Source organism: Sinocyclocheilus rhinocerous, unplaced genomic scaffold, assembly GCF_001515625.1.
Source record: "Sinocyclocheilus rhinocerous isolate Xijiao unplaced genomic scaffold, SAMN03320098_v1.1 scaffold4039, whole genome shotgun sequence".
Classification (NCBI taxonomy): Eukaryota; Metazoa; Chordata; class Actinopteri; order Cypriniformes; family Cyprinidae; genus Sinocyclocheilus; species Sinocyclocheilus rhinocerous.
Genome location: NW_015648502.1, coordinates 147,541 through 161,612, shown reverse-complemented (window position 1 = coordinate 161,612; position 14,072 = coordinate 147,541). Strand labels below are relative to the sequence as shown.

General features: G+C 34.7%; 1 protein-coding gene across 3 annotated transcripts in view; it reads left to right on the top strand.

Moving 5' to 3' along the window:
* Nucleotides 1–9,494, top strand: part of LOC107709740 (glycerol-3-phosphate dehydrogenase, mitochondrial-like) — a 26,778-nt gene extending 17,284 nt beyond the window's left edge. For all 3 annotated transcript variants that reach the window (XM_016514340.1, XM_016514338.1, XM_016514339.1), the window contains 7 exons: nucleotides 422–597; nucleotides 1,077–1,208; nucleotides 3,156–3,314; nucleotides 4,966–5,078; nucleotides 5,162–5,240; nucleotides 6,416–6,514; nucleotides 8,121–9,494. In XM_016514340.1, the coding sequence (XP_016369826.1) occupies nucleotides 422–597; nucleotides 1,077–1,208; nucleotides 3,156–3,314; nucleotides 4,966–5,078; nucleotides 5,162–5,240; nucleotides 6,416–6,514; nucleotides 8,121–8,246 (884 nt within the window). In that variant the 3' untranslated portion in view covers nucleotides 8,247–9,494. The remainder of the gene's footprint in view (nucleotides 1–421; nucleotides 598–1,076; nucleotides 1,209–3,155; nucleotides 3,315–4,965; nucleotides 5,079–5,161; nucleotides 5,241–6,415; nucleotides 6,515–8,120) is intronic.
* Nucleotides 9,495–14,072: the final 4,578 nt, after the last annotated feature.

Sequence of the window (14,072 nt, the reverse complement as noted above, 5' to 3'; positions counted from 1 at the left end):
ATATTGTTTTTAAATCACATTTTATATTGCCAGTTTTTTCCAGTCCTACTTCTTAATATCAATGCTGTGTTCAAAACCACAGTATTTATTTAAAGTAGTATTTTTGTGTCATTTAATGCATCCATGCTGAATATGAGTATTAATTTCTTTAAAAAAGTACTGATTTCAAACTTTTGAATAGTAGTATACAATAAAAAATTAAATGATTCATTATTATTATAATGTAAAAATGCAAATTAAAGACAAAAATGTATAATAAGTCAAAACAATAAATACAAATATCAAAATATTAAATCTTAATATACACAAACTTTTTGTAATGAGGAGTTGAGGTTTTGTAATGAGGAATTGGTCACTAGGGTAACTGATAATTGTTCCACTGAGGTTGTGTAAAGATTTCACAGCACTCTGTCTACTCTAGGTGGGAAGTGGACAACCTATCGTTCTATGGCTGAGGAGACTCTTGACGCAGCTATAAAGGCTCATAACCTCTCAGCCGGTCCCAGCAGGACGGTCGGTCTGATGCTGGATGGTGGGAAGGACTGGACCCCCACCCTGTACATTCGCTTGGTTCAAGACTACGGCTTGGAAAACGAGGTGGGTTTCGAAGCCTAACTACTTAGCATTCTGCCAGTCAGAGCTCTTTGGAGCAGGTTCAGCTGCTCCATAACGTTCAGTCCCCCATGATCCTGTGGGGGAAAGAAAGTCTGGCAACCCCTTGTTTGGAAGCGAGAGGCTTGATGGAGCCGTAGCTACCATGGATGTTGTTTTGCCAGCATATTTAAAAAGGTCAGCATGCAGATATTTTTGACAGCACTTGACCTTTGGTGAGAGATATAAAAGAAGAGTTTGAATCGAAAACGGGGCCGTGTTCATTTGTCTGAACGCTTAATGAAGCAAAGGTGTTCATAAGCTAGTAAAGAAAACATCTCTACAGTCTAAGTGAATGTTTAAAATCTAGCTTTGCAGTGGGTTTCCTGCATAAGGAAAGAAAGTTGAATCATGAAACCTACCACCGTCTTGTTAATAATGGTTACATCCCTAAGGAATAACATGTTTATTTTCTGAACTCACAGGTTGCTCAGCACCTGGCAGCCACCTATGGAGGAAGAGCATTTGAAGTGGCCAAAATGGCCAAGGTGACAGGCAAGAGATGGCCTATAGTGGGGAAACGCCTTGTGTCTGAATTTCCCTACATAGAGAGTGAGGTAAGCACTCTGAAATTATAATAATGACAGTTAACTTGCAGTGTACCATTTGTTGAACCCCGCCTTTAAAACGTTACTGACCAGTCCTTACTTAGCAACTGTTGATCTCAGCCATTTTCTTTGACAAGCTTTTGCTTCTTAAACTTTTCCCCCAAAAATTTAAATTCTGTCATTAATTACTCACCCTCATGTCGTTCCAAACCCGTAAGACCTTCATTCATCTTCGAAACACAAAATAAGATATTTTTGATGAAATCCGAGAGCTTTCTGACCCTGCATAGACCACAATGCAACTATCACGTTCAAGGCCCAGAAAGGTAGTAAGGAAGGACATCATTAAAATAGTCCATGTGACATCAGTGTTTCAACCGTAATTTTATGAAGCTACGAGAATTTTGTGCGCAAAGAAAAAAAAAAAACGGCTTTAATCAACAATTTCTTCTCTTCCGTGTCAGTCTCCGCCACCATTCACGAGAGTACCACGATGCATGCGTGTGCATTCCTCTGCTTGTAAACAAGGTGCAGCGTATCAGGATTCTACATCAGAATGCTGGCTCCTACGTCCGTATATTTGTTATATCTTAATTTGTGTTCTGAAGATGAATGAAAGTCTTACAGCTTTTGGAACAACATGAGGGTGAATAATTATTGACAGAATTTTCATTTTTGGGTGAACTATCCCTTTAATAATGTAATGGTGCATTCAAGTCATCCTGGGAAGTTTGTATTAACGAGTTGGAAAGTCGTAATTATGACATGTGTGTTCAGATCACTTTGGTTGGAGGAAGATAGCGAAGGGTTTTTTTTAACACTGGTTCGACAAAATGATGAAAAATCTAATGAGCATCAGGTATTTCAATTTATCAAGGTATTGTAAATGGAATTTTTATATTCTATCATAATTGTACAATACTATCGTATTTTATACCTGTACATACAACTTAGCTTTTTAAAAAAAAAAAAATTTCCCACTCGTAATTACAGCATGAGTCCTCTGCACAATCTGACTTTGTTGCAACCTAGAATTAAACTGCTGGTCTCGTCTGGCCAGAGGAGAACGGCACACTATTTCGACACATTATTTCCCTTTTTTAATACTGTAATGCTTTGACACAATCTGCATTGTAAAAAGTGCTATATTAAATAACGGTGACTTGACTTGACAACATTGTGGTGGCGTTAATATGCGCTTAACTCCTAAATATTATCTTCCATCCAACATGACTTAAACGCAAATAAATCAATGGAGGATCGTCTATGGAGGTGCTAGAAGAGTTTCAATGCAATTTTGTGCAAATTGTCCAGAAATATGGTAAAATGTTGTTGTCAGGTCACTTATACTGACACATGGTAATCAGAGGTTTACAGTATATTTTCATTTACTAAATATTTTAATTAAGTTTGAGAAGTTCATTCTATGTCATTTTATTTGCATATTTTTTTTATTCATTTTGTTGTAGGGGTGCTAATAAGAGTTCACATTGCACACAGTTCACACACACGTAGTGAACACATTGTAGAAACTTTAGGAAGAGTTCTGCTCATTTACACCAATGTCATCTGTTCTAATTACTTTTATCTTTACAGTTGACTCCATTTTGATTCTGATGTGCAGTCTCCACAGTTTTTACTGCTCATTTTACATTGCTCTTTTGGAATGTCACACTTCATTGTAGTCAATGAACGCATGCTGTTCCTTGAAATCTCAAGTTTTTCTTCCTGTAGTTTCTTGAGAGGCGGAGCTTAGCAATGGTTCAAATACTTTAACTGTCAGGATTAAAAATAAGCAAGATTCACTGCTGGGTTGAAATCTGAACTTCATATTTGAAAATATTACATGTTATTCAGTCAACCTAAAAATACATGAATGTCTGATTGTCTTCCAAACAGTTTCTGTTAAAACTGACTTGAATGAAAATGAAAGTGATGTTTTCTGTCTGGATTTAGGTGCAGTATGCTGTAAAGGAGTACGCATGTACAGCCATCGATGTGATTGCTCGCCGAACTCGACTGGGCTTTCTGAACGTGCAGGCTGCGGATGAGGCTTTGCCACGTATTGTTGAGATCATGGGCAACGAACTGCAGTGGACTGAGCAAAAAAAGAAAGTATGTCATTGATCTCATGGCTTATTTCTTTAGAATACAGATGGACAGTGTTTCTTTTTTTTTATTAAAATGAAAGCAGAATTCGCTTTAAGTTCACATTTAGTGTGCATGTGAATTCAAATCACAATTCAAATTCATGAGAACATTTTAGTTCAATACTTGATTTATTGAATTTATTGGTTGTGCAAACCTGTTACCCTTGCCCTGAACCCTGCTTTTTTTGTCCTGACCGAAAGCTAAAGATCTCAGCCAGGTTAATTTAGGTAACAGCTAATAATAGGCCTCAGCTATTGTTAGTTTGATTCTTAAATAGTCTTTTTAACAAGGAGTCTCCAATCCACGATAAGATCACAATTCAGTTGTACAATAAACGCCCAGCACAACTCCTCAAGATGACTATGGCTGTTACGTCTGTGCTCAGAGGAGTGTTTGAAAGTGTGCGTGTAGTGCGTTTGTAAGGGGGTGATAAGAGTTACTCCAGCTTTTGCACGTTGGTCGTAGGTTTCCTGTCTGATAAACAGAAGCACTAATAATAGCACCGATCACTGTGCAGCTTTGATACTGTTCAGTTCCCATGAGTTCAGCGCTCAGATCTGCTCACAATGCAGGTGCACCACACCCACCAAACACATGCACGGACACACAATGCTCTGCTGGGAACCTCGATCCAGCGCAGGTATATCACAGCTCTGCAAAGGCAAGCCAGTATTCTCAGCCTGTGCATTGCAGGAATGTTTATGTTGCTGTGTTTCTGCTGCATGAAACACTTTGAATCCTTTTACTGCCTCAAACATTCTCATTCTATTGTTGAAAATAAATATCAGTATCTACTGGAAGCTACTACCAGTATTTTCTTATAAAACATGCTCCAATAATCTGTTTTATTAACAACAAAAAAAACAAATTTCACAGTATGTTAAAAATATTTAGTTTTGATGAGCCTGTTTTGAGAGATAAACATAATTTACTTTTTATACGACTGTATTTGATCTTTTCCTTACAATTACATGTTTTAATTAACTAATTACTCAATTAATTAATAAATTTTTTTGCTGTACATTTAAAGCTTCTATGTAAATGCCTTCAGACATAAAATAAAACAGCACTACGATGCAAGATTTGTTGAAAATATTCAGTTATAATGAGGCTTTAATTTAAAATTTAAACTTAGATTTTCAGAAAAAATAAATAAAAAGGGGTTGTTTTTTCAGCAAACAAAACTGTTATTTACTTTTATATGACCATATTTCACACTCTATCTGACCCTAAAATTAATTGATTAACTAATTAATTAATTAATTAATTTATTTATTTTGCCTTGAAGACTAAATGCCTTAATCAGACAAAAAAAAAATAAAAAAATTAGAAACATAAATTTGATGTGTATATATATATTCAGACAAGAAATTAGAAACAACACTTTGACACAAACTGTGAGCTTTCTGTTGGGTCCAGTACAGTTTTAACTTCCCCCTTCTTTAGTAACAGCCAATTTGCAAACCATGCATTATACTGCAAAGGTTTACAAAACATGTGCTTAAATGTGCCGCTGTTATGATCAGGAAAATATATAATTGATTAAAATGACATTTTATTCACTTGTTTCTAACCTTAAGTTACTGATTGTGTTTTTGGTTTTGTTTGTCTACAGGAAGAGCTGGAGGCAGCAAAGAAGTATCTGCACCTGGAGATGGGTTATAAAGCTCGCTCTGAGCAGCTCAGCAAGACAACAGAGATCTCACTCACTGCCCCAGAGATAGCAAGGTATAAGATGAGTGTGTGAGTTTAAGTGTACAAGATCCTACATCTCTCACTTTCCTAATAATTATCATTATTATGATTGACAGGTATAAGAAGCGCTTTTACAAGTTTGATAAGGAGAGTAAAGGCTTTATCACAACAGTGGATGTCCAGCAAGTGCTAGAGGTGAGTTATAATCTCTTACAATTCACACTGAGCTTCTTTAATATTTTAGATCGAAAAAACAAATACTGTTACTATTTGTTCTAAGCAGCCATTACTTTTTAGCGACCATATGCATTCATCTTTTTTTTAAAACATATAAATTTTTTTCCCTGAAGTCCATAATGTTAAAATTTCTTGCACTAAAAACAAAATGTAAAATGCCTTTACATGACATGTAAAATGTGTATGTTGAATCCACTGTAAGTTGCTTTTTTTACACCCTTTCTCTGATCAGTGTTTAATATATATACAGATAAGACTTACAGGATACAGAAAATTACCTCTTATGCGGTTGGCTAACTAACAAGTTCATCAGAGTAGGCCAAGTTGCCATTGATATGCAGAGATGAGGGGACTTTTTATCTCTGTTACTTAATTTGAATAAATTTTCATTACTTTTGAATTTGTCTCAAGGCATGCAATTAAACTGCAAGATGACCTGTACTTAAAGGGATAGTTCACCCAAAAATGAAAATTCTGTCATTGTTTAGAATCGGGGGCAGTCGTGGCCTAATGGTTAGAGAGTCAGACTTGTAACCCGAAGGTCGTGGGTTCGAGTCTCAGGTCCGGCAGGAATTGTAGGTGGGGGGAGTGAATAACCAACGCTCTCTCCACCTTCAATACCACGACTGAGGTGAGACCCTTGAGCAAGGCACTGAACCCCCAACTGCTCCCCGGGCTACTCACCCTCATGTTGTTCCAAACCTGTATGAGTTTCTTTCTTCTGCTGAACCCAAAAGAAGATATTTTGAAGAATATTGATGTTGAATGTTAATGTCAAATGGTTGATGGTTGACTTCCATAGTATGGAAAAAAAATACTATGTAAGGCAGTAGTTTAGTTACCAACATTCTTCAAAATATTTTCTTTTGTGCTCAACAGAAAAAAGCTCATACAGTTTTGGAATGACATGAGATAAACTATGACAGAATTTTCATTTTTGGGTGAACTATCCCTTTAAATGTCGTACGTTTGCCAAACAATCTTAACGTTAAAAAAAATATAATTTCCCTCTTGAATTGCTTATTAGCTGTCATTCTCTCCGCTCTCATTGTCTCTGGTTTATGTGCAGTCCTTAACTTTTTCGTTTAATGTCTCTTAGTTACTGATTCTATAACTGATTTGTGTTCTTTCAGAAACTCAGCATTCAGATTGATGAGAACGCCCTTCATGAGATCCTCAACGAGGTGGACCTCAACAAAAACGGGCAGGTGGAACTGGATGAGTTCTTGCAGGTATGAACAGCTATTTATAGACTACAGCTTGTCTTGGTGTTGCTCTGGTTTTCAGGCAGGATTTGTAGTTGTAGGTGGGAAAACCTCAAAATTAAAAGTGCTTGTTATCTTCATGTCAGTACATCTATGTTTTGTCATAAGCCGACTGGTTCACAGTGATTAGTCCCTCTGAAATGTCATACCTACGTCAGAAGGAGTATAAAGTAGATCTGGTGCCTCTAGAGTTTCAGTTAATTAATAATGAGCACCACGTTTTCTGTACTTTTTACTATAATGAAGCATGAACTAGATTACCATATATGGGTCAAGAGAAAGGTGTTAAAAGTAATAACCTTTCTGGGGTTTGAACCAGTAACCTTTAAATTACTATACTAGGCTTTAACCAAAGTCCGTTCAGGTCAGGTCAGTTCACTTGGTGGCCATATTGGTAATCCCTTTGTACAACTAGTTCCGGTTATTTAAGTACAGCAAAGTAGTGGGTCAAGTTTACATTTAATGAACATTAACACTGTCATTCAAAAGTTTGGGGCCAGATTTTTTTTAATTTTTTTTTTTAAGAAATTAATAATTTTGTTCAGCAAGGAAGCTTTAAATTAGAGGTCTGCATTCCACGGGACCCGACTGGATTTTTTGCGCGGTAATAAAACGCGGTAACAGTCGGTAACTCTGGCACAAAGAGTGAATATATAGCGGGAGCGGGTGGGTGCGGAATAGAACCTTGCGGGAGCGGGACTAAAAAAAATAGTCCCGCGCAGACCTCTACTTTAAATTGATCAAAAGTGACAGTAAAGATATTTATAATATTACATTTTTTTTATTTTTAAATAAAGGCTGTTCTTTAATTCTTAATTCTTAATTCTTCTAAGAATTATTAGAAATGAATAACTGTTTTCAGCATTTCTAATAATAAGTTTCTTGAGCATCAAGTCAGCATATTTCTGAAGGATCATGTGACACTAAAGACTGGCGTAATGGCTAATATAAATTCAGCTTTGCCGCCACAGAAGTAAACTGGATTTTAAAATATTTTAAAATAAAAAACTTTAAAAAAAAAAAATATTTTTCAATATTTTTGAACAAAGAAATTCATCCTTAGTGTGCATAAGAAAATTCAAAAACATTAAATAAAATTTGATCCCAAACTTTCAAATGGTAGTGTATTAGTGACAGAGCAGAATAAGGATGGAGCAAAGTGTGGATGCGCTGTCCTTGAAGGACGTTTTATTTATAATTTTAAATAAAAGATGTTGTATTTATTTATTTTTCTCTGTGACACTTTTCCTACCGTGTTAACAGAAAAATGTTAAACGAATTTAGTATTTTGACAAGATGAATAAAAATAGCTAATAGAATAAAAACCTTTAAAAAAAAAAAATATTTTTCAATATTTTTGAACAAAGAAATTCATCCTTAGTGTGCATAAGAAAATTCAAAAACATTAAATAAAATTTGATCCCAAACTTTCAAATGGTAGTGTATTTCAAATCAGAAATAAAAATTATCATTGGTATCTTAAGTTGTGCCTCTGAAGCTTAAATCATGCAAAATAATGTGGCTGTAACCATTAAGCTAGGTAGTGATTATGCATCTGATTTGATTGGTTCAGCTCATGAGTGCAGTCCAGAGAGGCCAAATCTCTGACAGTCGTCTGGCTATCCTGATGAAGACGGTCGAGGAGGGGTTGGATCTGAGAGGACCTGTCTCAGTTGACCGCAGTGGAGGCGGTGTTTGAATCCCAACTAACCAAAACATCCACCAGACGACGGCTCCCACCACAAAGTTGGATAAACACCAAAAAGCGCTGACCGCTGTGCCCACGCTGGTCAGATCACAAGCACATCCTCTCAAGTCATTAACTCACCCAACCAGCTGGCTGCCATTGACTACAATATTTTTTCTTTTTGTTTTAGCATGCTTATTTAAATTTATTTTAATGAAAAAAATCGTATTATTAGAGCAGAATATATTCTTTAAAATAATTTCAAAGCGTATTCTAGAGTCTATATTTTTATCTAATGCATGCAGTGCCATGTTATGTGACCTGGTAAGCATGAATAGATTGTCTCTTTAATGTTTCTGTGAGCAGCTTTATCCAGTGTGCTTTCTGTTGTGCCATTTTATTAATGCAGATTATTTGCTACTGAATGCAGTGAGGTGAAATTCAAGGGCTCTCAGTGTCTTCTGAGCTAAACAAATGCACTATATGTGAATTACGCAGTTTTACACTGCATAGTGCTTAATTGTTACTGTTCTGAATTACAGTGATGAAATGTGTTGTTGTTTTTGTTGTTGTATTATTTTAATCATTTCAAATAATGTAATTTTCTGAAAAAAGTATTTATTCAAAATCTATAATTTCCTTCATACTTTTGATAAATCCCGTCTTGTTTTTAATTAATGTGATTATGTTGAAAGTATACAATTGTATTACTGTAAACAAATGAGTTATTTTGTTGTTTTCAGTGTTTTTAGACTTTGCATTGGCTCTGGTTCAACAGGAGGGTTTTACAAATGATAATGAAATGTAAGAGCTCTTGTCTGAATGTTGAACATTGTATCCCTTATTCAAATTCATGAACAATTGAAACTCCACTTCAGTGTGTTTCCTATAAAGCCTTGCCTCTAAAAGTAATCGATTATCCATTTGTCATGAAATAATAAGGGAATATTATAACTGTAAACTTGATGTAGAGCATAGCAGGGAATGTACTAAATGTGCCTTGCTTCTTAAAGGGATAGTTCGTTCAAAAATGAAAATTCTGTCGTCATTTACTAACACTCATGTTGTTCCAAACCAACATCTTGGCTTCTTTCTTCTGCAGAACATAAAAGAAGATATATTAAAGAATATGTGTAACCCAACAGTTTTAGTTACAGTTGACTTCCATCGTGTTGAAAACTGAAAAAAAAAAAAACACTGAAATATTTGGTAAGACTTTACTAAAAGCCATTATGTATAATGCATTATAAAAGTAGTTCAGTCGCATTAATTATGCTTTGTAATGCACCTTATAATGCATTGTACAATCTCATGAATAGTTGTAACCACAGTTAATACATTATATCACTTATCTATTCATTGCTAGACTATGCATTTTAAATTCGGTTGTAATTATTTACCACAAGATATAATGTATTACAACACATATTATCAATAATTATAATGCATTATACCCTTTAATAATCCTTTATAATGCATTTTACATGAAGGCTTTAAGTAAAGTGTTACCAAATATTTTTTCAAAATATACTTTATGTTCCACAGAAAAAAAGACAGTCATACAGGTTTGGAACGACATAATGATAACGCAATTTTCATCTTTGGGTGAACTCCAACTTTAAAAAGACACTTAATGAACTTTGCATGTTGAAACGCACAGTCCGACACACACTAAAAGTGCGCAATCTTTTACTTGACTATGTATTTTTTGTGGTTTAACATGCTTGCGTATTTTTATAATCAGTTTATTTTTGTTCATACTTTCAGTAGAATGAAACTGCTTTTAACTTGGATGCTTTAAGCTTAATGATGTAAAAAGAAATGTATTTTGTACAATGAGACTGCTCAGAATTTTATTCCGTAATGATGTATTTGTTGTTGTTTTTTAAAGCTAAAAGAAGACCATAAAGATTGTCATAGAGATTGTCGGGTTTGAAAACGATGTAGTAAGAGGGGAACTGTCGGCTTCTGCACATGAGAGCAGAAGCAGTTAAACTAATTTATTGTTTGTCCCAACAAGATGTAATTTCAGCCTGATCTTGATTGAAAGAAATTCATCATTGTATGAAAAAAAGTATAGTAAATCAATCTGCAAGCCTGAGAAACACAATTCTGTAATTAAATGTATCTGGTTGCCTTCTGCATTGTTTGGACGTGCCATTATTTTGTGAGTGACTCTCCTTATGCTCAATGACTTCATATTTCTCACATAACGTTTGTGCCAGTTGAAGCTTGTCATGTCTCCTTCTCATGTATACATGCACATACAGTGTTTCCTTCCCCCAGCCATTCATTTTGATGGAAGATGTCAACTAATTGACTCTAAAGCCACCACTATAGGCCTGATGAACGTATTACGCAGGAATATAGCTGATTAATAGGTGTATGGGCCAGAAGGGTCTTTCAGTAGCAGGGCATCTCGTCATGCACCTGCCTAATAATCCCTGTAGCTGTAGACTCTTTCACAGTGTGAGATGAGTGCGGCCCATTCCAGTGTGATCAGCACCTAGCAAAATGCAATTAAACTAGCATCCCAGGTCTGTCTAATCCTCATTTCAGATGGTGTCTGAATAGCCCTGTGAATCCGATATAATTACACTGAATGCATATTAAGCAGAGGTCCTGGTAAAGCACCTTAAAGGGATAGTCCAGCCAAAAATGAAAATTTTGTCATTTACTCACCCTCATGTCATTCCAAACCTGTATGACTTACTTTTTTTGATGAAACATAAAAGAAGATATTATGTTGGTAACCAAACTGTTTCAGTTTGTATTAATAATAAATAATTATTCATTTTATTTATGGGCACCTTTCAAGACACTCAAGGACACCTTACAAATAATAAGATACATAAACAATAAATTAAAAGAAAGGGGGAAAAAACAGTGCACAATAATGCACTGAAAAACTATATAAATCAGAATAAGCTAATCTAAAAAAGTCATTTTTTACAAAATTGAGATATTCCAAAGACTCTGAGCCCTACACTTGAAAGCTCTACATCCCATGGTAGTCAAACGTACAGATGGTACAACTAGTCACCGAAGCAGAAGACCTGAGAGATCGGGTAGGTGAATACACATGAAGACGTTCACACAAATGTGAAGGTGCAAGATTATGAAGAGCCTTATACATGAAAATCTTAAACTGAATCCAATATCTTCCTGGAAACCGATGGAGTTGCCTTAAAACTGGAGAAATACGCTCAATCAGTGGTGTTCGTGTCATGATCTGGGCTGCTGAATTCTGGACCATTTGAAGTTTGTAAAGAAGTTTCTGTGAAACACCACTGAGAAGAGAATTACAATAGTCAATACGAGATGTAACTAATGCATGTACAAGGACAGCAGTACTTTTAGCAGAAAGCGATGGTCAAAGACGATTAATATTTCATAAATGATAATATGCTGACCAAGTAATATTATTTACAGGTGCATCAAAAGATAAAGTGAGATAACAGAATTATTGATAGTCAGTGTAAAACTTTCAAAATTTTGCAGTTTTAATTTAGTGCCTATTAAAAACTATTTCAGTATTCTCACTATTAAATGCAAACCATGATTTAATTACAGGTAAACAAAGCAAAAGAGAGGAAGGTGATAATGTTGAATTAGACTTGAAGACATATAGAGCTGGGTGTCATCAGCACAACAGTTAAAATTTATACAAAATTTACGGATAATTTGTCCTAAAGGCAATAGATAAATAATAAACAGAAGAGGGCCCAAAGCTGAGCCCTGAGGCACGCCTCTAGTAATTAATTTTAATTGTATGGACAAAAATCAATGTCAATGGGATCCAAAACTATTTGGTTACCAATGTTCTTTGAAATATATATATTTTTTGTGATCCAAAGGAAAATAAGAAATGCATACAGGTTTTGAGTAAATGAGGATATCATTTTCATTTTTGGCTAGACTAGTAATAGATGGGCCAAAGCTGAAAAACTAGTGTTCATAATACAATAACATTAAAGTAACAGTTCTCCCAAAAATAAAAATTTGCTGAAAATTGACTTACATTCAGGTCTTCCATGATGTAGATAAGTTTGTTCCTTCATCTTAACAGATCTGGAGAAATTTTGCATTAAATCACTTGCTCACAAATGGATCCTTTGCAGTGAGTCCATAATCCATTATAACACTTCCTACAAATTATGCTTGATCTGTGTATATTTCTCTTCTGATTCAGATTTCACTTTTAAATAACACAACACTTGCATGAAGTTTTTCAACAGTATGCTAAAATGTTACATGATAGAATCATGGACTTTTAGAAAACCTGTCCCAAACACCCACATGTTGATTATAATAAGCCCAATAGCTATTGGTTCCTTGTGTCCTGTATTTTACTGACAGTGTACTGTGACTGCGGAGGTGCTCTGTTACAACAATAAAACAAAGCATTGTGGGATGTGGAGGAATTTGCAACTCTTTCCAAGATTTTGCTAGAGACATCTTTGTGTTGCTCTGTTATCAATGCAAGATCTCTGTTTTGTTTTTGTTGCGATGTGAATGGATATGTGTCCCTATCGGTTTGAGGCTGATGAGTCAGACAGTCATCAGACCCATGTATACTGTGACACTGAACGGAGAGAGAGAAAAGATTATTCCATTACAATGTAGATACACTTTTTTGTTTAGAGGTGAAATATTATATATATATATATATATATACATATATATCCACTAAACAAAGCAAAAATATTATGTTGACAAATTAAGTGTGACATTTCTGATGTGGTCAATTAAAATGTTTCAAATATTTAACAGAATATAATATTCATATTATTAAGTATGTAAATATTTGAGATATGGTAACTTAATTAAGAATTGAAAGGAAAATAAATACGTTTTTTAAATTCAAGGTGTTACACTACCGTTCAAAGATTTTCAAGTTGTTGTTTTTTTAAAGAAAGAAAGAAAGAAAGAGAAATTAATACTTCAATTCAGCAAGGACATTATATTGCTCTAAAGTGAAAGTAAAGACATTTATAGTTTTACAAAAGTTATGTTTCAAATAAATGCTGTTCTTCTTATCCTGAAAAAAATGTATCCCTGTTTTATTAAGCAGCACTGATGAACTGTTTTCAACATTGATAATAAGAAATGTTTCTTGAGCACCAAATCAGCATATTAGAATGATTTCTGAAGGATCATGTGCTACTGCATTAACGGGTGCTGAGCTTTGCCATCACAGGAATAAAATACATTTTAAAATATATTAAAATAGAAAATTTTATTTGAACTTTACAATAATAATACTTTACAATATCAAATTTCCATTCTTTATTCTAAATTAATTAAATAATTATAAAATGTATTTATTTATTTGCTCAAATAAATGCAGCTTTGGTGAGCAAAAGAGACTTTCAAAATATAAAAAAATGCTGAACGGTATTGTGTATTACTTAAGTAAAGGGGTCATATGATGTTGCTAAAAAGAACATTATTTTGTGTATTTGGTGTAATGCAATGTGTTTATGCGGTTTTAGGTTAAAAAAAACATTATTTTCCACATACTGTACATTATTGTTTCTCCTCTATGCCCCGCCTTTCTGAAACGCCATTTGTTGCATCCAGTGGGGACATAATTACTGATTATAATGACTTACACTGTGTTTTTACGCGTTGCGTTGCGTATTGCGCTGCATAAACATAAAAACGTACTTACAGGCTGTGAGTCAGATGCACCAGACTGTCCTTGCAAAGTTGGAACTGCCCCACTTTATAGAAACATTATGTCCTCTTTTGGAAGGCCAAACAAAGTAGTTTCGCTTTCACAACGAAACACACAGCAGCTTGAGTGAGCGGAGGCCGGCGGATTCGACGAAGGAG